A 23,840-nucleotide genomic window follows, 5' to 3' on the forward strand; every position below is an offset into this window, starting at 1 on the left:
AAGAGCAGGGCCAGCCTCGGGGCTTTGCGGTGGGGGAGATCCAAGGCAGCATCCGATACCCGTTGACCTTGCCAATGCGTCCCTAGTGACAGAAGCTGTTTTGGCTGAGGGGTTTGTCGTTGCAAGGGAGGTCTTTCTGCTAGCTCGCTGACTTTTCGGTGGGTGCGGTATGTTTTCAGATTTCCACTGTGAGGGGCATCCTGTAGGCACAGGAGGGAACACTGCAATGTAAAGAAGAACTCTGTCTCTCCATTAGCAGCCAGCTTGGTCCTGGACGTATGCAGTGTGATCATGGGTGTCCCCAGCCCCTGGCGGTACCGTAACTGAGAACACCTAAGTGGGTTATAGGAGCCTAAACCCCATGTTCAGAAGGGATTTAAATTCATCAGGAGCCCAAGGTCTCAAGATGGTTGCTGGAAATTAAAATGATCTTTTGAAAACAGGTTTAACTGTCTAAATTGCTTGAAACTTCATTTACCTTTTTTTCCAATGCTTACACCAACATAATCCTATACCTAATAACGCTTATACACACACTTTTATGTATCCAAGGAGCACTGAGGCTGAAGAGGGCTCTTATCCATCCCAGTTCTGAAAAATCAGGACCCACCTACTGTTGCTGTTACATCCTCTCTGCCCCAATAAAGAATACCCTGGGCAAACCTCCTGTTAAAAGGGGGAGTATTCAAGCCATGTTGCAATGGCAAGAAGCTGCCTGTAAAATGGAGAGGTTGAATAAGAAGAGCAACTGGAGTACTTTTGGGTTGTCCTGTCCTCTTTGTTAACCCACTCAATGTGCGGCTTTGCTGTTTGCTGGAGCTTCGTGGCATTAACTCAGGGAACGTGCTTATTTTAGGAAGTGCTTAATAGGATCACTGGCTTGACTGCCCAGTACTCAAGACAGGATCTTTTGGTAACAAACAGGGTATATACCAAGTGTGTGGATAACAAATTACTTTTATGGGGGAGCAGAGCCTAAGGGATTTGGTGAACCCTACGACCTGGTGTTAGACTCATGAAGGCTTCAGGTGTGATGTGGGGTGTTTTCTTTTATCACTAATATATTGAATGACTTGTGCTGCTCCCCCACACTTGGAATAAAATTCAACCACATCCACACTGGATTACTGATCTTTCAGTCGGCAATACTGGAGTATTGCCTGGCTCTGGAGCTGCAAATTGTCTGAAGTCATTGTAACTCCCAGCACGCATGTAGATGCTTGTCTTTATTCTTGTATTTTGTAATCCACAAGTAATATAGGAGGACCTTTCCCTCTTTCTGTCAAAACAGAACCAAATTTGAAAAGGTTGAAAAATTATAGAGGGGAGGTATGTGCCAGGTGCTGTGTTTTCTGATGTATTTTTTGCATGCTTCGTCAGTTGTTCAAGGGATTATGTGCTGTCAGGCCCCGTTGTCGCTCAATGACTCTTACAAATCCTCTGTGTTTATTTCTTTCCTTCAGTTTTATTTGCATAAAAAGAATTTTTGTTTGCATCTGATCATAATGCTCTTTAAGCTAGTAGTTCTGCCCCATTTCCTCTCATAATTCACCAGTCCTTTAGCAATGAGATATAGTATAGTATTATAAGTAATTAAGTGTTCTTTTTTCTCTAGCTATGTGCCGTCCTTGTGACAACATGGAACTTCTTATGGCCATTTGCAGCAGTGATTTTGGTAAGCTGACTAAAGGGAAGTCATTCTGCCTTTAATTATGCATTGATTGTTTGAATTTATTTGCTGCTTTTCTTAAAATAATGTCATGACTGTGCTCTCCGATCCGAGAAAGAAACTAGCTGTGTGAGACAGAATTTGAATGGGGGGGGAATGAAACCTAGAAGGGAGAAGCTTTCTTTTAAGGTCCTTATTTCCTGCAGGCAGAAAGGTTACGATCCAAAACCAAACTGAAAGTAATTCTCACAAGTGTGCTGCTCACTCTCACATGTAGCAGTCACATGCGTGTAGACACACATACACACAGGTTATATGGGCTTCATATGCTCCTTTTTATTACCTTCATCCATTCTTGGGTTTGGTTTTTTCCCCAATGATGAATATGCTCACTCTCTTCCCTCACAATCTGCATGCTTCCTAGTTCTTTTTCTACAGAGGTAGTGAGTTGTTTTAACTTAGCTAAGGATTTCAGGTGATTTAAACTTCCTTCAGTGCCATACTCATTAGTTCATGCTTCATGAGAAAACAAAGCGGTTAATATTCCATAAGATGAGAAATACTGATAGGATGGTACATTAAAAGCTTTTTCCGTTTTCTCTACTTAATAATGCAATATAATTTTTTTCTTTTTCTTTCTATCACGATTTGTTCATTTTATTCCCATAGATTTACGCATGAAAGTTTGTACCTCTTTGATTGTGTCCAATAGATCAGGCAGTAGAGCTGCCTCTCCACATAGCAACAATTACATTGTTGTAAATGTATCTATGTAAAGAAATAAAACTATGAGCGAAGTTTACCCCTATTCAACATTTTAAAAAAAAATAAAAAAATTATTGCTTTCCTACTAGGGGTTGCCATGCTTCAAGGCTACTGATAAAATCAAATGCCAACAGCATTGTGCTAATACAAAAACGGAGTGTAGAGCATGCTTCCCTTAGAGTGCTCCTTAGCTGGTAATTTTTCTTCTTCTTCTAAATTAATTGATGCAATCCAGCGTATTGTTTCTATTTGATGAAGTTATCAGTTCCCATGCGAGGTGCTGTCCCTCTGCACTGCCTGAAAGACCAGAGACTGACAGATGTGGAGGCCCAGGCACACAATGGGGGGCACTTACACTTACAGCAGCAACCGAGCAGAAGAAATAGCCCTTTGAACTGACTCTATTTATGGCCTGACTTCCTTGCCCTAAGCTCACAAATCGCTATCATCAACTTTTTTGATTAGAGAAAATAGCTGCTAATGAAAGTGTAAATGGCACTGGGAGTGAATAGGGGCTTTATAGTTATTCTTAAGATGGAGGTCTTCAGTCACTAGGCCCCGAGCAGCGCAGGAGCAACTTAGAGCACCAGGAACAAGTGCATTATAGCTTGTCAATAGACTTGACTGCATCTGATTAAAAATGATCACACAAAGAGGGAGACGGAGAACAGAGACATCTGTTGCACAAAATTCTGGATTCCCTTGGAAATTGTATGAAATGAGGAAGTTCTCAGAAACTTCAGAAATAAGCTTTTTCTGCCTCTTGGGTTGTTGAGTTCTCCGTACCTGAATGAACGAGTTTTGTGGCAGAAGCATGGTTATGTTCCTGTTGCATTGGTAACCTCTCGTTTGCTCAAGAGCTCTTGGCTCGAATGGTGGCATGTTTCTTTCTGAGCCTTCTCTGGGTATGGGATTGAAATTCATTTAGTTAACAGACAAAAAAATGATTGCTGTGAAAAATAGGGGTGGTGAGAATGAGAAAGATGGCTTCAGGACAGCAAACGCCTGTCAGATGGGATGTTTCCTTCTCTGTACAGTTGATGCAAAGGATGCTTTCAGTCAGAAAGACTATGGTTTATTATGCTTTCATTCCCAGAAAACAGCTAGGATCACTTTGGGGAAAGGAGGTACATGTGTGCTATGTGATTTTTAAATAAGGCTTCAGATAAAGCCACTTCAAAAGTTCTGCACATTGTTCATCAGCTCCCAAAGTGTCTTTTGATGGACAGATGAATGCCATTTTCTGAGGGAGAAAATCCCAAACCTTTAAATGAAAAGCATTTAACAAGCTCTTATTTTTTCCAATCAAATCATTTTCTAATTCTTCTTGGATCAACCTCTGTTACTGCTGTCAAAGGAAAACTTCAGAGTCCCATGGAGACAGGAAGGATGTAGTCTGTGACAGTCATCATTTTGGAATATAGACTGAAAAAACTGAGTCTCTGAGCTGACCTTTTTCATGTGCTTTTTTATCCTTTGCTGCTTTGCATTATCAAGCAAGTTACATGCTTTCTTCTCAGATGTAGCTGATTTGCCTAGTCCTAAAGCATGCTTCCAAACACATAGCACTGTTTGTGTAGGGATCCTCTGTGTAAAGGATGCAGTGTAAGCTCAGAAATGTGTCCACCTGTAGGTGGTAGGCATACAAACTGCCCAACAAACCTGTTTCTCCAATTATTTCATTCAGTGAACTCCTAGTACCTGAACTACTTACCTGCTGCTCCATAACCAACTCCTGTCTTCTTCACATCTAGTGGTGAAAGGATCTATCCGAAATGTTTCCCACGATTCAGAGAACCACATGTCACAGGTTGATGTCAGCGTCCAGAAAGTCTACAGGCAGAAAAACAGAATTTTCCAGCAGGACGAAGCAAGTGGTGAATGGCAAGGCCCTATACGAACACTGCTGCAATGCAAGGTGAAGAAAGGAGGTGGAGATTTCCTTTTCACTGGAAATGAACATTTTGGCGAAGCTTGGTTGGGCTGTGCTCCTCGGTTTAAAGATTTCATGTTCATTTACCGGGCTGCCAGAGAAAGAGGAGCCAACCCATGTGAGTTTCAGCTCAACTGACAGGAGTGACACTGGAGTTGAGAGCTGAAAAACTTAAGTGCGGTTTTTGGATACTGAGTCTGAAGTAGGGTTATAACCAAGGACTAAAGCTAACAATTTCACCAAAACTGGAGCCTGGAGAATTTCCTGAAGATAATGGCTCTGTGAGCCCTGAAAACTCTGACTTTTAATCCACACTTGCATTAGCTGCATTAATTTCTCCTTCTTCACATCTTCTTTGCCTCAAAATAACTCTGAATTTTGAAAGGGTTGTCTTTTTTGTGGTTAGAAAGCAGCTTGTGGTCAGTATTACAAAATTCTCTCTAATGTCTTTTGCTCCATGTACCTACTATGTGCTTCTTGTCTAGATTTTTTTCTCTCTTCCCCCATCTCTACTTGATTTCCCTTCCAAATGGCTCCTTTGGTTTTTGTTTGGTTGGGTTTGGGGTTTTTTAAATGAATGCTAACTATAGTCTTAGCCATAGTTACTAAACTTTCAGGCAATTGACAGGTTTGCCAGGTTTTTTGCCTTCTGTGTGTTAGCAGAAAGATTAACTAACCCGCTGGGGCAAAATCACAGCTGATACAATTCTGCAGCACTCTGTTGATTTCTGCACAGTTGACAGCCTCTGATTTTGTGCCCGTGCAAACAGGCCAATGAGGGACATACTGCACTTTAGCTAATATGAACACTAACACTGTATCACTACCAGATGAGAAAAGGTGTTTGGGAAATGCATTGAAATGATCAGAAGTTCTAGATCAGAAGTTCTAGTTGTAGCATTGTCTGTGTGAGAGTGTAATATTTGGTATTTATAGTACTGGGCCCACAACTAGCTTTAGTTATTGTTTAGTACACAACAGGAAAGACCTAAGCGAACTGGCTGTTGTAAAGTATTGGAGAATGTACAGGGATAGCTGAATACTTGGGTTTTGAGAGCTGGAGATCAATGCTATATTTGAGATTTTAAATCGAATACTCTCCTTTGGTTGTTATTTGCACTGTAAATATGAGATAAAATATGTTCTGTTAGTATAGATTGGAGGTACTGCATTTCTTCTTATTTTGTATATTTGTATATGTCAGACTTGTGGGGGGGTTGCCTTTTAAAGGGGCCTTAGCCATTTCTTGTAGCATTAATGTAATAATATTTGCTTTCAGAGCATCATCCGTTTGAAATAGTGTGTTCTTTTTAGAGCAAATAAGTAGTTTAGTGAATGAGTGGTTGAAAAACTAAGATAACCTAGTGTGAAGTGAAAAAACATGCTTAAAAACCCATGTGATCTGGTGTTGTAATTCACAGCCCTGTGGACTTGTCAGCCTCACAATGAGCAACCTGAAATCGTTGCAATCAGTGAGAATAATGAAGAGCTTGTTAGAGATGTGGGTGTTGGAAATATTAATTCTATTTGACCATAATCTCCCTATATTGCTTAGAGTTGAGATAACTACCTTTCTTTTGACACAGTAGAATAAAAGCTAAAGGGGAGTAATCTTCCTTGCACTGGCTGTGTTAGTCTATGTATAGTAGGACCCAACAGTTGCATTTACATGCTCATTTTAGTCTTCTTGGACAACAAGAGGTTGAATAGAGAGAGAGAAAACATTACAAGCTGCTTGCATAATATGCCCACTGCTTCAATACGTATGTCATTGAATGTATCCCGAGTTCACGCGCACTGCTTTATTTGCCCCCCTTGCAAAAGTAACAGGTAGAGACCAATTGTATTGAGGGCATGAAGCATTCAAACCAGCAAAAATGAAGCCAATTTATAAAGACAGAAAGGTGGACTGAGCAACAAGGAGTTTAAGCTACAGCTGACCATAATTCCCGCTTAATGGTTAGAGTCAGCATCTTCCATAAAGCAGTAATCTTACATGGAAGATCTGTTCTGTTGCTTGTTCTCCTCATAGATGATAAAGCCTTTCAAAAGAGTCCTTGACATCCTGAAAGAGACATAATCAGTATGGTTCCAGAGATCTATTACAGGAAGTTCTGCATCCCAGGAGTTTGTCTTTCTGTGCTCAAGAATCATATAGAAGACAAAGCATCTTTTACGGCACTAAACCAGCTCTTCATTCAATTGTTTCTCAAAAATTCTGTGGATTTTCTTCCTTTCAAGATGGATAAATAGGGCCAGGCAGCCTTACCAAATCACAGTGATTCATGTATTCAGGAAATAGGTACCTAAAACCAAAGTAAGGATGCCAGAATTATCTTCGTGTTCATCTTCATGGAGTTTTTTGTCTTTGGGGATCAGTTTCTCCAACTCTGCATACAGGAAAATTGGGTCAGAAGGGGTTAAATACTATCACTGTTCCACATATGGAGAGTTGAGGCAATGAGAGACAATTCTTGGTGGAATTTGGGTGCCAGCTTTAAGATTTGAGTTAGACCTGGTATGGGGAAGGAGGGGACTGAAGTTATAGTCAAAACACATTTGTGAACAACTGCAAGCAAACAAGTGATCATCTTTCTCTACTGTGGTTGAATTTAACCCCAATGAAGTACCTCTACTGAGGAAAGCATATTGAACATTTTCACCTTCGACACTGCAAGCTTAAGTCTTTCAGCCTGTTCCAGGAAGGAAGTGAAGCCTTTTCCATAATCCTTCTGATCTGTAACATTTCATAAAGCAGCAGGGCTCTTTATGCATTTAATCATTTGTTCTTTGCTGGACTTGTGCCTGATGTGTAGATAGAGAATCAAAAGAGGGACAGGATGTTTCCTCCGTTCGTTGAAAGACAAAAGAGCTGCAAGAATCTCTAATGAGTCTTTGAATGACTGGACCAACACCATGAGGTAAAGGTTTGTGAATAAACACTGCGGGCTAAGTCTTCTTGACTGGTTTGAATAAGGTTTTGCCTGCTTACACCAGAGTGGATTTGGCCCCTTTTTGAATGCAGCTGGTCTTTTCCTCATGTCTACCTTGCCTTTTCTGTGCAGTTTCAAATGCACTGAATTTTCAACACACCATTCCGTAGGAAATTAATTACATGAATACAGGCTTATTCCCTTTGTTAGAGGTTTGACTCATTCACTCACTTTCTCCAATTCTATTATTATTTTTAAGGTAAATGTTTCAGTATTTTTCGCTGAAATGTAAGCTCAACTTTTGTCTCAAACAAAAGGATAAGAACCCTCTTTGTATAACAAAGTAGAACGATAGGTCTTCCGTCACAGTATGAAAAGGCAAAGTGGTGGCTTTCAGAGATCTTGAAAGTTCTAGCAGGAAGGTGCAGGAAGGCACAGGAGCTGCAGACCAAAGTCTTGAACTCAGGGGTTTAAGCTGAGTTTTGCTGCTGACTCAAGTATTTAATACCTTCTGCTGTCAGTGAGAGAGCCTGTATTTTAACACCTCTCCTAGGAGCTCATTCTGCACTGAGATTTGAATGCTTAACTTCAACATGGGAGGAGGAATAATTTTTTCTCTTTTTCTGTCCTTGACCAAGAGTCTATCTTCTCTCCCTTTTTAGTGGTCTTGATCTCATTCTGTTGAAATCTAGCAAGGCTTCCAAAATAGTCATGGAGAGTCAGAGTTAAGAGTATTTCTAGTATTTCTAAATGCTTTTCTTCATTTCAAAGTGACGAGTTTTGGTTTCAGTACGCTGCAGTAATAGTTTAGAGATATGTAATTCATGCTCCTGTAATCAGTACAGTCATACTTAACATATTTATAATTTTGTTTCAGGATATAATTCTAGTAATGGTTCAGAAAGCCATTGCTCTATCTTCAGGGAAATAATATCTCACTAGTTAAAGGAATACTTTCACTGCCAATCATAGGCAAGTACCTGAAATGAATCGGGGGCCAACAGGGAATATGGGGGCTCCGGGTCTGCTGTCAGACCAATCATTACAGTGTGCCACAGAGCAACAGCCCTCTTCACTATGAACTTGAGAAGTTACAACAAAATTGTAATGTCCTTACCTATTACAGAGCCAAGATTAAGGATAGCCAAACTGCTTGAGTATCAGTTTCACGCAAAATGAATGCTTAACTTGAATCCTAGGTTTACTTTTGCAAGAACAATATTCCTGACTCCAGAAGAAAAACTGTTAACACTTAATTGAAAAGTGTAGCTGATAATCTTATCTAAAACTTTGTATTCAACTTCATGTAAATACATGAATTACCTTGTTGCAGTCAGGAGAATAAAAGTAGGATTTGCAGGATCAGGCTTCTAGGGCACAAAATTCCCTTACAGACAAATGTGGAAACTCTCTCTGAATTAGGGGAAAAAACCTAACCCTGAAGCGAAAAAACCCTTGCTTCCTCCACCAAGAACTAATTGATTTTTAAAATGGAATGTAGATGCTGTAAGAAGTACAAATTCTTTTCTTACATTGAAAATCATTAAGGAGTTTAATACAAACACAGACAAAATACAACTAACTTGCCTCCTTAACGTTCTGTTGAACTAATTCAGGATCAAGAATTGCTCATGATGGTATTTTCACCTAAATTATCTGCCTCTTTTCAATTAGCTTTTATTATTTTAATGGTGGCTCCTCCCAGCCTCCCTTAGTGCTTTGGCCAGACTCACATAATTGCCTATATTTTATGTAAATTGAATTGTTACACCGTAAAATGATATACATATGTGTCTACCACACAAAGTCCAATAAATGGTGTGAATAAACCCATTATTTTCAATGTAACGGCATCCGATAGCAGCCTGGGAAACACAGGGCTGACAGATGTGAGCCCATGACAAGGCCTGGAAAAAAACTGAATGAGGAGCACTCTGACAGACTGCAATTAATTGACTTTTGAAATAACTCCTTTTTTTCCACAGTTCTACTTGGCTGAGCAAGATTCACAAATTGCTGTCTTGAACTTTTTAATGGAACAAAATAGCTGCCAATGAAAGTCTAAATGACATGAACTTTGAATAGGAGTCATACAATGACCACACCATGACATGTTTTTAACTGACATATTATTGGAGAAGTAGCAGCCACTCAATTGGGAAGGAATTAGGAAGGGGGGAAGAGATGGGAGGGAGTCAGAGAACTGGGTATAGAAACTTGGTCTGTTAAACACTAGCCAAATACAGTTTTATTTTTGGAAGAGAAACAAGTATTAGGAAACATCTGATAAATGTTTTTATGTATGTTCCCAGAGAATATGATTCGGAGTCCAAGTGTATTGTTCCTTTTGCTGTGAAAAATTGTTCACAAAGCTAAATCAAGGGGAAATTACATTAGCAAGTAAGAAAACAGACCTTGTATGAGTAATGAGCATGCTGATTTCTCTGGGGTTTCAGTACCTGCTCAAGACCCAGGCTGCAGTCACAGTCAAGTTTACGCTCAAAATATCTATTTGTCTTTCTTTGGCAGACCTAACTGACTTCTTAATCCCAGGGACGTCATGGGACAAGTAGTGAAGATAAGGATTTTTTTTTTTCTAGTTTTTGTGCTACCTGCCACTGCTGATCAAGCAATACCAGTCTGACTCTCTGGGAGCTCTTTGGAGGTTTTATTCCCCGAAACCTTCATCAGCCTAACAACTCATCTGTAGAATTTCAAGTAGAAAAGTCTTTGTAACTTGTTTTATGGGTGCCTTTGTTTTGGCTAATTTTAAAAAAGTCTGTTGAGACACAAGAGCAGCTCCCTGTGGAGCTGCTTTCCACTGGCCATACAGCGAGGCAGCAGCTTGCAAACCACATGCCCTTGAGTTTGATTTCACCGAGTAACATTAGGAATCGTCACCTATTGCTGCTTCCAGATATAACTTAAGCTGGCAGATGCTGGACATCACCCAAGGCTTTTTTAAGCAATCCCATTGCACATACTGACTCCTTAGTCATTCATCTTCCCCCAGCTGATGACCATGTTTTTGCTTACCCAAAAAGGTCTCCAGTTTAATTTAGTGGATAGGATGTTCCCCTCATCCTCAGCTAGGATGCAGCATTACTGGTAAAGGGTGCATAGCTCAGGTGAAAGAGACAGTTTAGGATGGCATTTGACAGTCCAGAGGATACCACAGCCTATGGAGCTCTCCTCCTTTTCTTTCTTCCCCAGTTCTTGTATAACTCAGTGAGTTATACAGTAAAAGACCTGTTATTTGTACACTATAGCATCTTTTTTTCTGCTTTCCTTAGTGCTTGCTTCAGCTTTGAGCACAGAACAAAACATTTAGAGTTAGGGTTTACCATGAATATTTATTGAATTCAAAATACCACAATTAATTCACCTTACATCTGAAAAGATCAACGACAGTCAACTTCTAAAACAGTTACAGGCACAGTCATAAAACAGATGGCATAAAATCTATGTCTATTGCCCTGAAAGGATGTCTGACACATCTATATGAAATAACATATAGTATACATATTGAAGTACATGGCTGATATATCACTACAATCAACAGGTTTATAATTACATAAGCATTTCTTTTTCTAATTACAGTATTTTACTCATGTGTTTAACTGAACAAAGGCTTAAATTTAAACTGATTAATGTATTTTCAGTAGGCACTTGTACATTAATATGCAAATCATTCCACACCCTCATGACTTTATTAACACCAGAATTAGTCTTTTTTCTAGACTGGATATGTTGGGTTCTTCATAGTATTAAAAAGAGAAGTGTAGTTAAACCACATGCTTGTATCTACATTTTGTTTAAAACCAGTACAGCTCTGATAGTTACTTGCTGAGTAAAAACACTTCAGTGGTACTGAAGAGGCTTTTGAACCATCTTCTATCATGCTGTATCTAGTATCACCCCAATGTTTCGATATATCCAAGATATCTGAAGCTAACTAAAGTAAGTTTTCACAAGTAGAGCAATTCAGTTACACATTTCTCACTTCATTCCAAATCAACAAAAACTCATTCTATCATTTCTAGTCATTAATAGCACAAAAGAAAACAACCAAAAAAGAATCAGGAATACTTGTTTCACTGCCTGTGGTAATCCAGAACACCTAATGTGTTATATACTGTTGGTCATACACCAACGTCACATTTAAAGAATCCAGCCTTGTCCAACATGGTACAATAAGAGCTCTTCTTTACTTTGCTTGAGTATCACTCCAGACGATGGCTAAAGAAGCCCATAGACTTGGAGGTTAATATTAACACCCTTTTAAAGTCAAGAAGTAAGCAATAGAAAACATGGACTTTCTCTACTGCACAAACCACCAGAGCATTTTTTTCCCCATGAACAAGGGGACAGAGTACCCCCTTCAGCACCCTGCTGAGTGGATCTGCAGCCCTGTGGCACAGCCAAGCAGCTAAAGGGACAGGATTTCTCAGAGGAAATTGCTCTTGTCCCTCACTGCTGAAAAACTGGAAGTGCAGAAAAAAAGCTTTGCATTCATTGATGGCTCCTAGCAGGACACAGCCCCCTTCTGCACCTTTTGAAGTGTTGTGCTTAGTTTGGTAGTTTTAGTGCTGACTGTGCTTTGGAAAGGTGGCACCCTTGAGATAGTACAACTACTCCAAAGACAGCCATGGCACTTTTAGGTCCACCATGGATTCCATATGCTAGTCTAGCCAAAGAAATTGAAGCATCTTATCAGACATATGCTATCCTTGACAAAGTACTAAGAGTTTACAAACCAAGTAAAAATAGAGACACCAAGCCTGAATTCCTGGAAGTCTTTCTCTAAAGCACTTTGGCTAACGTGAAATGTAGCCACAGAGGTTCTTTTGAGCCTTCTAGCACTTCCCATCCAAGCTGCCAGCCTTAGCTTTGTGTTTTAATTCACCAACTCCCACAAGGGGGAGTTTTACAAATCCAAGTCCAGGAAGTCTCTTGTGTGAACTTAACTGTTCTTCATGGGCTACCACAAGAATCAAGAGCTAGCGTAGCAAGTCCAGAGGCGTCAACAAGATACAGGCCCAATAACTATGAGATCCAAATACCTTGATTGCCTACTGTTTGTTTTAAAGTTGTAAGAAATACAGAAGTACAGATTCCTCTGTACATGGCGAGGACTTCCGAAAACATACCACAACCCAAAGCAAAGACGACCAAGAGAATTAAAAATCCATCCCAGTGGGAATGGATGTATATTCTCCTTTGAGCTAATTCTGTGCATGTTTCAAAAGACTCACCTGTCTGCCCACAGCCTTCATGCAGAGGAAACAGCATTTTCTAGGTATTGTGCGCAGTGTCTTGAGACTCCTCAAATCAGAGTCCCAATAACATGTAGGAAATCCAGTTTCTACCACCTGAACAACTAAAGATACACCACCAGAGAATATCCTGCCTCACAAAGAGGAAAAGATTTATGACAAGAGACCCTGCTTTAAGTGAACAGCACATTTATGCTCCCTATGCAAGCCAAAAATGCACTCCCTGAACTCCTCAGCACATAAAAAAAAACCCACTGAAGAGCCTTTAGTGTGAAGATGTGAAGCATGTTCTGGGTCAGAACATAAGACAGAATGCTTCATCCCACAAACTATATTACTACAGGGTGCACACTACTGCTCTGCAGGATGTCTTCCTGAAGACTCTCTGGCGTATTCCCAGTCTCTGAGTCAATGTAATTTATTTCCTGGTGATTCTGACACCATTTCTTATCCATCAACTCTAAAGGTCTCTGCATTTCCATTCTGATGAGATTTGTCAAATTGGCTTCTATAACTTAGCGTCATAAGACCTGAATTTACTGATTTTAATAGTTCATTCTGTACCATCTCATGGAGTCATACACCGAGAACATGTGTATTGCAAATCCTGACTATGGACAACACTCTGTGTATAGAGAAAAAAGCAACACTGAGACCTATCTCAAAGCCTGGAACCTGAATTTGTCACAGAATTCTTCCTGTTTCACTCTCAAAGGGGTTATTGCTACCTGTGAAACACATTTAGACCTGAAAATTAATTTTGGGCATCCTTTACAGCAAACCACAGAAGCCACAGCAGCTACTGAAGACATTTAACAATGGTTCGCATCATAACTCTGCTTTTAGAAGGACAATCAAGGTCTCAGCAAAACTTTTCATTGTAGTTTTTACCATCATCAATGTTTTACTAAATCACTATCTAAAGGCTTTAGCAATTCAGCCCAAAGAATCAGCAGATTTCCCAAACAGCTTAGAAGAGTTAATAATTTTCATCTCAAACAATCTTTGAGACTTCTTAGACTAAGACATACAAAGAGTTGCTGCAGGACTGATTATCTGCATGCAAGTACTTAGGCGAACCAAGTTAAGTTACAAGACCTTACTGTTTCATTTGGCAGAGAGAGAGAACAGTGCCACTAGAAAATAACCAGAAGGCAGGGTACAAGGCTTCAGTAAACTGGGTTTTGAATTTATAGATCAAGTTATGCTTCTCCCCAACAGCCATGAAAATCACAAACCCTCCCTCGCAGTGGAGCAGCACACCAATCTTGGTAGCCTTCACATTGGGTAAGCACTTTTCAACATCATTATGCCAAGACGATATTTTGGAATTAAACCACTCAATACACCAAGAACTGCTGTTCCTCCCCAGGCGGCTCTCTGGCCCCTGCCGGTCCATGCTGCCGTAGCAGATGCCAATGCCACAGAAGTTGTTCTGCTGGAGTTCCACTTCCCAGTAGTGGATGCCTCTTTTGAAGCACTGGAACCCCAGCACTTGGAAACAATCGATGAAGCGCTGAGGGTGGTGGTTATAATTCTGGGGGATGTCCGAGACAGACATCCTGGTGTATCTCTCAGACAGAACCACTTTGTTATGAGCTGTGTTGTAATCCAGTGTGATGTTAGCAGCATCTGCAATGACATGAATCGTTTGAAGGTCCTGAAGAGCAAAGCACTTTTATTTATACTGTCCTGCCTAGGCACTTGTTCCTACGTGTGTTTATCTCCCTGCTCTGCTCTCCTCCACAGCACAGACAGTTCTTAGGGCCACAGTAATAGCTGCTGGGTTCAACTGCAGCTCTGTGTTACACAGCAGGCAAATGGAGGACAAGTTTCCCTCCTTCCTTCATCCCTATAGTATTCCTTCCCCACCCAAATATACGCTGGCAGAAGAAGGGGATTGCTGATCTGGCAACAAAAAGTATACCATCTGGTATAGCATCTTAAGCAAGCCATCATGGGCTCACATAAAAGCCTGCATTTCATTTCAAATTAAAATCCAGTGCGTTACATCATATTTCTAGGCTACCCTAATGCAGTCATTTTGGGGGAAACCAAAGTCATTACTGAGAAAACTCCATTTACCTTTGTAAAGATACATGAATACCAAAGATAAATTTGATTCATCTGGCAAAAGAACCACTTGGAAACCTCCTGCCTCTTTTTCCTCCAAAAGTTTCCTTCATTTGTAACAACCAGTTGATAACCTACTAAGCTAACTAAAACCCCTCAAAAGTATTTTTGTCAAATAACTGCAGAGGGCACATAAGACCAGTGCAGTTAGCGCAGAAAGTTCATCTTTAAGTAACGTAACATTGGGTGTCTTACACTGCAAAAGCTCCTCTCTGGATTTCTTCAGAAAGCTGTGAATAAGCTCTTTAGTTGAAGCAACAGCTGCAGCATTTAGTGTTCCCGTGGTTGGTGCTGTGTCAACAGAAGAAAAGAGAGTTTGGCCACTTGGGAAGAAACCCTGCATGCTTAACACAGCATCACAGACACATTCAGGTTGGAGGGGACCTCTAGAGGTTATCTGGTTTAGCCTCCTGCTCCACGCAGGACTAACTTCAATATTAGCTCAGGTTGCTCACTGTCTTGTCAAGTTTTGAAAATCCCCTGTTGTCTCTAGGCAACCTCTTTCCATGCTTGATCACTCTCGCAGTGACTAGTAAAAGCCTTCTCAGAGCAAGAGGTGAACTTTTGCTTAATGCACCAACACTAGTGACCATCTACTTATCATTTTAAGATTAGTCAATGAAAATTAGAATAAGTATGCTGAAAGTTTGGACTCACCAACTTTAACAGGTTTCTTTTTCTCCTCTGGAGGGGGGGAAAAAAAAAAAAGTGAACTGTGAGTTCTACTGAGACTGCAAAGCCACTGATACACTATGCCAGCTGTAACACCATCATCATGGCTTTTCTGAAGCTGCAGCAGTAGTTTAAGCTGACAATCCAGCATGTTGAAGCCGTATACACACACACCCATATTGGAAAGCTATACGTGAAGCACAACCTACTATGTGCTTCCTAATTCACAGGGTCATAAGCCTGGAAGGAGCTTCATCTCTACTTCAGGATGCAGCATATTAGGGCAAGTGGTAATAAGCCTGTTCCCATGAGGCACATAGACTATTCCTTTTCTTTTTACAACAGAACTTCTAGTGCAGCAACAGGAGCTACGAGTCCATTCAACTCCAGCAACCCCAACAGACCCCACCGAGTACTCCACACCCAGGACTTGTGAATGGAAAGGACCACGTGTCAAGAGCCCAGTGGAAATAACAGTATTAGTTTCTTAACACTTGGATTTATTTCAAAAAGAGAATATGGAAGATCTTCCAAACAGGCTAGAGTGCCGCATTAATACTGGCATTTGGACAAAACAACACTGAAAGGCCCCAGTATAACGTGCCATAGAGACTGTCTCTGTCACCTCAGCCTTGGACTGTAGGCAAGGTGTGGCTAGCAAAATGTCTGAGTAAGGCTGCTGTTAATCACCACTTACTGGTATCTGCCTCCTGCAAAGTTGCTTGAGCCTGGTGAACGATTTTCTCTTTCTGGGTATGCTCTTGGCAGGGAGAGTGAGAAAAAGAAACAGAACATGAACAGCTGATAAGCAGGACTGAATACATACAAATCCATCAAACAAGCCAACAGATGTTTAGTACAAATGAAAAAAAACCACCTGCAAGAACCAGAGGGGGGGGAGGCTCTGCTTTCTTTTACAGCCTGCGCTGACACCACTACACGCGCACACTGAGGCTAACACACCATTCTATCTGTGCAGTTTGCTGCTTTACAGCTCACAAGGCATCCATCACTCAATAGCCCCAAACACCCTCCCTTTTTCCCATGCCAAAGTGCTCACTACAGATAATCGCTGCATCACTGCTAGAGCAAACTGCTCTTGGGTAACTGCTTGAATTCTTAGTTAATGGTAAAAGCATAGTTAGGAGGGGATGATGTTCTTTAGTACTTACGTGGTCCCGGAGGCTTTTTTCCAACAAAGGTTCTGTTTGAAGAAGCCGCTGGAGGGGTCTTAGTTTTCCCAGGTGTTACTTTTGCTGCAACAGCGATATTTTACATTATGGTATGTATTGCCAGGAACAGTAGTGCTTTAGCAAGGATATTTTTCAATCTTATTTTTCAGTTGTGTGAATAGAACTTAAGTGATACTCGACAGAGATGGAAACTGCATAGAAGATAGCCATGCCGCAGTCCAAAAGATACTTTTGCTTGACACAGTAAGTAGAGCTTTGTTCTACAACACTTACATGATCAGCACCTTTACAGTTGGGTAACCATAGTCCTATCACTCTAAAGCGTTTTACATCTCCCCTCAAATCCACATTCTAACCGCATCCAACCCTGCTACATAATAAAAACATGAGTTACTGTAAGGAATAAAGGCTGAACTGTGCCAGAAGGGCATAGTATGATGATACTCATCAGCTTATCCAAGAACAGATATAAGTGAAGAGACACTGGCACGTTTTTTTCTCATAGTTTAGCCCAGACTAGCATTTTTGTGTGGAAATGGAGGAACACAGAAGTTGGAAGACATAATTTATATCATACAACTATATTTGCTGCACTATTTTTTTTAAATGATATTTGGATTGGAGGGGGAAGATCCCTCATTCGAGCTCAAAGCCAAGGTAGAAAATGCCAATTCTCCAGTGATACAGTACCTTCCACTCTTTTCTCCCTACACTGAATTACTGAAAGTTTCACAATGTCTTTAAGGTTAACAGCAGACTGGTAAGTGGAATGTAGCAAGTCTTGGTCCATTTCAATTAAAGGAACAAAAGCGTCTTTTGTTGGTGTTTGTTGCAGTGCTGCTGCCCTCTGAAATGACAAATGGAAGATCTCATGCAGACCACCTTGTGTAGCAGACATAGAAAAATACAACCATGTTACTTTAAATGGGGTGGGGTTTGTGCATTCATCTCAAATTCAGAGGAGCAAAGGGTACAGTCAGACACAACCCATGGCAAAAATCAGCAGCAACCCACAGGCATTAATTCTCAACTGTTATCTGAAGCAGCAAGAAAGATCTACAGCACGGAGCCGCAATGCCTCACAGAGATGAGTCACCCACTGGCCCCTCTGCTTGCGGCAGAGGTAGCGGCTGAATTGGGGGGAATTACCAGACACCACTTCATTTCAGCACTCTTTCTACTGATACTTGTGTACGGATCAGTACATCCTTTTATAGCAGGTTCTTGCACACGACTGCATTACCATTGGACTGACAGTGTCTGGAGAGCAGGACTAGCACAGCAGGTTTTTCTGATTCTGCATTCTAGAAACAGGAAGAATTGGATTCGCATTTAAAGGATGTATTACCTTCAAAAACAGAACGTCATCGCTTTCTGTCAGTGCCATCTCAATCTGATCTCTGAGAGACTTAATTTCCTTCTTCTTACTTCCCAGAACACCGTAAATATAATCAAACTTATTGCTAACTCTTTTTTCTTCATTTGCAATTGCTTTCAAGGTTTGAGTTTCTCTTTCTTCAATTAAAACTTTAATTTCTAAAAACTCATTCTTGATCAAATCTTTCTTTTCGGAAGCTGTCTCCTGGAGCAGACAAGAACAGACAGACACCGGTTTCAAAAGAACAGTTTGTGGGCAAAGTACTGCTTACTACTACTACGAGAAAGCCTTTCAGGAACACGTAGGTTTCACTTACTTGAAACAGGCAATAGAAAAGCTATGTATTTCTATGTAGTTTGGAAAGAAAACTCGTTTACTCCCAAGGAATCAGGGCAGTTCTTGGTCTCCAGACCCCTGCTGCGGGGACTGCCAGGCAGATGCCAGGCCAGCCATGCCATCTCGCAGTTACCAGCACTGGGATGGGGCTGTGCCGCCGCGAGCTCGGACACTGCGCACCCACTCACATGGCTGTAGCTGTTTCTGCCCCCGAGATGTGGCATCTCTGGTTACTACAAAGTTATTCCTGGTCCTTCAAGAGATGTTCCAGAGGAGCACAGAAGTGCTACGCTGGCAGCTTTTCAGTTTCTTGGTCTCTACCGCTCAGTTCAGAAAGGATGGCACAAGGAAGACGTACCTGATCCAGCCATCAGCACAAACAGCAACCCTGGCCATCAGCTAAGAGCAAGGATTAGTTGTGGGAATTTATGGGGAAGAGCCATCCCAAATTTCTGCACTGGTGCAGCCGTTACAGCTCACTAATCCTTTAGCTTGGGCTGCATGGACACCTGCTTTCTGATGCAATAGGGAAGGATGGGTTTGAGCCCTGTTATGAGCCAGGTCTGTCTGCACGTGTGCGTATAAAGCCCTTACACCGTGGCTGGTTTGCTCCCACCTCCCGCGGAGCTGCCTGGCTCTGCCAAAATGCCTCTTTTCTGTTCCTTCCCAATAACGTTTTCTCCTGCCAATGCAATCTCAATACTACAGCCGTTGTCGCAAGAGTACAAGCATCAACAACACGCAGTGGCCAGCATACGCCAAGCAACCTGACAGCATTTTGAAGTTACCCACTTACAGCAGCTTGGCTTTGATATGTTTTCACAGTGTTCATCGCCTGAGTAGCTCTTTCACTCTGATTATGCAGCTCCACGAGTCTCTTCTTCAGCGCCGACTTCGATAGAAGAGATCAGAAAGTATTTCAGAGAAGTATTTGCCGTATCTGCTCTCAGTCAGGTCATGCTTACCAGAGTAAGAACCGTATTTACAGAAAGTTTTAAATAACCATTGTAAGCATTTAGTACTATTGGTTTAAAACCTGCTGCTCCTTAAACCTTATAGGATGTAAAAGTACTCTCCTGCACATGTGTGGCTTGTGGAGCTGGCACCCTCCCAGCAGCTCCACCTCTCCCAACAGCAAGATGCACGCTGTTGACTCACTCTCTTGATAACGACCGAGTGCTTTCATCAGCACAGCAGTCCCAGTGCTAAGAATAGCTCTCAGGTTGGACTTTGGGCATTAGGTTAATGTTATTATCCGCCCCTCTCATTTTAATTGAGACTTTTATTGCTCAGATGTGAATTACGTATTCCTTTAGTTCACGATGCTGCTAAGCTAAATCAGGGCGGACTTCTGAGGGTAAGCAGCATACACAGATGGGAGTTTGGCCATCTGAACTGTTCAGGTATGCTTTACTCTCCTAGCCTCTGCTTTTCAGCTGCGCTCTAAGACACGAAGGCCACGTTTCCTTCCTTTCCAGCCTGCGGAGAGCCTCCTCCTGGCTTTTATCTATGTGCTAGAGGTCTCCCTAGGCTACTTTTAGAGTTCTTTGCTTCTTAAGAACACCCAGAGAGCAACGTCTGTCTGCAGTCCCTCGGTCAGCCTGCGGTAAGGCCACGCAGCGGACCCCGTACAGCGAGCAGCAGAGGAGGCTCGGGGTTGCAGGTGACACCCGCCGAGGCGGGGGCCTCGCCGGTCAGCCCAGCCCAAGCCAGGACCTGGCAATCGTCTCCACGAGAGCGCCTTCCCGGACCCTTGGAGCACCGTCTCGAGAGGGGAGGAAAACGCAAGGAATGACTCCGAAGACGCGCGTTGGAGGGCGGATAAGGGTTCGCCGAGGCCAGGCAGGAGACTCTCGGCGCAAGTCTTGCTCCGGCCTCCCCCCCCCGGCGCTCCACAGCCCACGACCCCAGCCCCCGGCGACCCACCAGGCCCCTGAGCTCCGGGGTGCCCCCCACCCGCTCACCTGGGCGTTGGCTTTGGCCACCTGCAGCGGGCTGATGGGACACAGCTTGTGCCCGAGGAGGCAGAGGGAGCAGATGCAGGTGCCGTGCCGGTCGCAGAAGAACTCGAAGAGCTTGTTGTGCTGCGGGCACTTGCGCTGCTTCAGGTCGCGCAGGGGCGGGCAGAGCTGGTGGTCGCGGAAGGCAGGGCTGTCCCGGTGCGGCCGCAGGTGCTCGGAGCAGAAGGAGGCGGTGCAGGTCAGGCAGGTCTGCACGGCCGGCGCCCGCAGGCAGCTGTCGCAGCAGATTTGGGGGGCCTGCGCCCCGCGCCCCGCCGCTTCATCCTCCGCCTCCTCTTCCTCCGCCGCCCCAAGCCCGGCGCGGCCCCGGAGCTGCTCCACCACCCGGCAGAGCACCGTGTTCTTCTGCAGCCCCGGGCGACCCGCGAAGGTGGCCCGGCACTGCGGGCAGCTGAAGTTGGCCGACAGCCCGGCCCAGCAGAGCTCCAGGCAGGAGGAGCAGAAGTTGTGCCCGCAGGGAACCGTCACGGGGCTGCTGAAGAGGCAGAGGCAGATGGAGCAGGTCAGTTCCTCCTCCAGGGCCACCAGGCCCGGCTCCGACGGCGACCGGGCCGGCCCCGCCATTACCCCCCCCCCCCCTCCCCCCGACCCCGGCTGCCGCTGCCCCGAAGCTCCAGAAACGAAACTGGGGCCGCGGCTTTCCGGGAATCTACGCGCCCCGTCCCCGCCCCCGCGGGAGGGGCGGCAGCTCCGCAAACTCCGCCGCCCCCGGGGCCGCCGCCCGGCCCGACCCGACCCGGCCTCGCTCCCGCCTCTGCCCACCGGGACCGGGACCGGGACGCTGCGGGCCCGGCCGCCTTCTCCCCCCGCCGCCCTCCCCGGGGCCGCCTTTCCCCCGGGGCGGCGGGGTGAGCTCGGCCGGCTGCTTCCCTCTGCGCTGCCGTTAACCTGGCTGGGGGAGGTCCCGTCAGGTGTTGGGGATGCCGGGGTTTGTCAAGCGTGCGGGTCACGGCGCTGTGAATGCGGAAATCGTCTCAAGAGATGACGCTTCCTCAAACTGTCTTCTTTTTTCCTCGGCCTAACTGTTGAATAATTGCTGTTTCTAGCAGAAACGTTGGATGCTGAACGGCAGCGTGCGCAACTGTTCCTCTTAAACTAACCTGACTCCAGATTCTTCCAGTGGCCTCTTCCTCGCTTCCTCCTCTGCCCTCTCTGCTGGTGTCTGTCCCAGGGACTTCCTCGGTGCCCTCCGTACTTCTCCCCTGACGCTGGCAGCATGGGTGAAACGCAGCAGCCTGCCGCAAATCTGTGACACCCACCCCCGCCCCACCAAGAATTTAAACAGAGCCTGGTGGTCTGCAGCAGCAGCAGCTGTCTGCCCTCAACTGCATTTCCAGTGGCCAAAGGACACGTAGTGTGGACAACTGCTGATGTTCTTTTTAACATCGTTTAAAAAGTACTGGCAGGCAATTGCGGGGTTTCTGTGTTGCCATTAGTCCTCAGAGACTTCCAAAAACGTTCAGGAATCAATCATATAAAGCACTCGAAAGAGGCAATAGTGGTTTGTCTGTTATAATTTAGTGCTTTGAAAGAAATTCCTAGCCAGTTATTTTGGAAGACTAAATTAAATCCAAACGGTCACTGTAAATCTACATTACAAAGATAATATTGACTTCTACCTGCATCAATAATCTGCTCCAGTCTCATAATACTCCTTCAGGACGAACTACAGAGGGGTCATGTCACACGGGCTCTGATTCTCTGCTTAGTAATGGTGCAGAAAGGACAACAGGAGGCGTTCAGAGCTGCCATGGCTTTGACGGAGTGGAGCAAAAGTTCAGGGATCAAGTATGTAATCTGCTTGAGGGGGGAAGAGTTTCTAGGAGATGGGCATGGCTCCGCTTATTTACAGCATTGCTGGGATACACAGATCAGGACTTCATAACCGCTGTCAGAGGGGATGTGAACACCTGAGGGTACCTGAGAGGTGGTGGTTGACAGTGACTGCAAAGGAACGATCTTACAGAGCTGTGCTCTGCGTGTCGTGGTTTAACCCCAGCCAGCAACTAAGCACCACACAGCTGCTCACTCATTTCCCCCCCCCCCCAGTGGGATGGGGGAGAAAATCGGGAAAAGAAGTAAAACTCGTGGGTTGAGATAAGAACAGTTTAATAGAACAGAAAAGAAGAAACTAATGATAACACTAATAAAATTATAGCAGTAATAATAAAAGGATTGGAATACACAAATGATGCACAGCGCAATTGCTCACCACCCACCAATCAACACCCAGTAAGTCCCCAAGTGGCCGCCCCTCACCCCAGTTTATATACTGGGCATGACATCACATGGTATGGAATATCCCTTGGGTCAGTTTGGGTCAGCTGCCCTGGCTGTGTCCCCTCCCAACTGCTTGTGCCCCTCCAGCCTTCTTGCTGGCTGGGTACGAGAAGCTGAAAAATCTTTGACTTTAGACTAAACATTACTTAGCAACAACTGAAAACATCGGTGTTATCAACATTCTTCTCATACCTAGCTCAAAAACATGGCACTGTACCAGCTACTAGGAAGACAATTAACTCTATCCAGGCTAAAACCAGGACAGTGTGTTACCAGAGATGGGAACAAAGAGCAGCCGTTAATGTTTGTTTCTTGTTTTTCTATAGGTGAACAAAGCACTTTTTCTTGGGCTTATCTGAACTAACCACCGTCATCTTTCAAAGGCTCAGCAGCTTCACTGCATCTTCTGCAGCACTCATCTGGTGTCTACTGATGTAGACAAAGGTACGCAAATAGAAAGGGGAAATATATACCCTCACAATTGTAGCTTTTGCTTCTGGAGCAGAACACAGGATGTTCAGAGTTCAGATGAGCAATTTAAGGTCTCCATTGTCAAAGAGGGCTTGAAATTCTGTTGTCTAAAAAATAATGTTTAACGTTAAAAATTACTGAAGAATTTTACCATTTAAATAGCTACTGAAGTTACTACCCTCTTTGCTTCCTTGCAATTACTTGAGAACTCCTTCATGTGATTCCGAACTAAATCTAACCCTTTGCCCAGATATCACAGATTCAAAGCGCCACTCGGAGTCTGAGCAGGAAGTTAGAAGCACAGCAGAATAAATTGTTCCTCATGGAGGTGTGGCTAAGCAAACATCCAGACGGGTGTTCCGATACTCTTTGACTGTTTCGGATTTAATATTCAGAGTGGTTTAAGTAGGTATGATTTTCCCCTCAAAATTATAAATAACCCCAACTTCCTAAAGAGCTGACACTGACTCCATCTATTTTTGCAAGGCCTGTAGTCACAGCAACAAACTTTCCGGTCTTTCGTATCTGTTCAGCAGCTTCTGGCTGCCAGCCTCTCGCTGCAGGTGCTCATGTCTGTAGGCTATAGCGTTGTTGTGCATGTGTTTGACTGTAGCTTGCTAGCTCAAACATATCCTTGCATTTTGAGTCATGAGACTACAATTTGCCAAAAAACTTCCAACAGAATTTTTAAACAAACCCATAATGCTAAATTGCATAGACGAGGGTGGCAGGGAGCCCCCGTGACTGACAGCTTGGGCTGCCCCAGCAAAGGGGCTCGCA

General features: G+C 43.6%; 2 protein-coding genes across 7 annotated transcripts in view; one reads left to right on the plus strand and one right to left on the minus strand.

Annotated features, from left to right (window-relative positions):
* The window catches only part of LOC126043415 (meteorin-like protein), a 29,670-nt gene that overhangs the window by 3,511 nt on the left and 2,319 nt on the right, over positions 1 to 23,840 (plus strand). For 2 of the 6 annotated variants that reach the window (XM_049811797.1, XM_049811798.1), the window contains 2 exons: positions 1,616 to 1,675; positions 4,189 to 9,257. In XM_049811797.1, coding sequence (XP_049667754.1) covers positions 1,616 to 1,675; positions 4,189 to 4,505 — 377 coding nt within the window. In that variant the 3' untranslated portion in view covers positions 4,506 to 9,257. Of the gene's footprint in view, positions 1 to 1,615; positions 1,676 to 4,188; positions 9,258 to 15,726; positions 16,073 to 16,723; positions 17,259 to 22,915; positions 23,034 to 23,310; positions 23,727 to 23,840 lie in introns of those variants that run through there. The other 4 variants (XR_007507442.1, XR_007507441.1, XM_049811799.1 and 1 more) reach the window with 4 other exon arrangements.
* On the minus strand, positions 10,634 to 20,899 carry TRIM25 (tripartite motif containing 25). Its single transcript, XM_049811781.1, has 9 exons — positions 20,253 to 20,899; positions 19,085 to 19,180; positions 17,923 to 18,156; positions 17,265 to 17,421; positions 16,554 to 16,637; positions 16,079 to 16,141; positions 15,367 to 15,393; positions 14,905 to 15,000; positions 10,634 to 14,208 (listed from the first exon to the last, which is right to left on the minus strand). The coding sequence occupies exons 1-9, from the start codon at positions 20,871 to 20,873 to the stop codon at positions 13,676 to 13,678; spliced, it is 1,911 nt and encodes a 636-aa protein (XP_049667738.1). The 5' UTR covers positions 20,874 to 20,899; the 3' UTR covers positions 10,634 to 13,675.

Source organism: Accipiter gentilis, chromosome 10, assembly GCF_929443795.1.
Source record: "Accipiter gentilis chromosome 10, bAccGen1.1, whole genome shotgun sequence".
In the NCBI taxonomy this organism is placed as follows: domain Eukaryota; kingdom Metazoa; phylum Chordata; class Aves; order Accipitriformes; family Accipitridae; genus Astur; species Astur gentilis.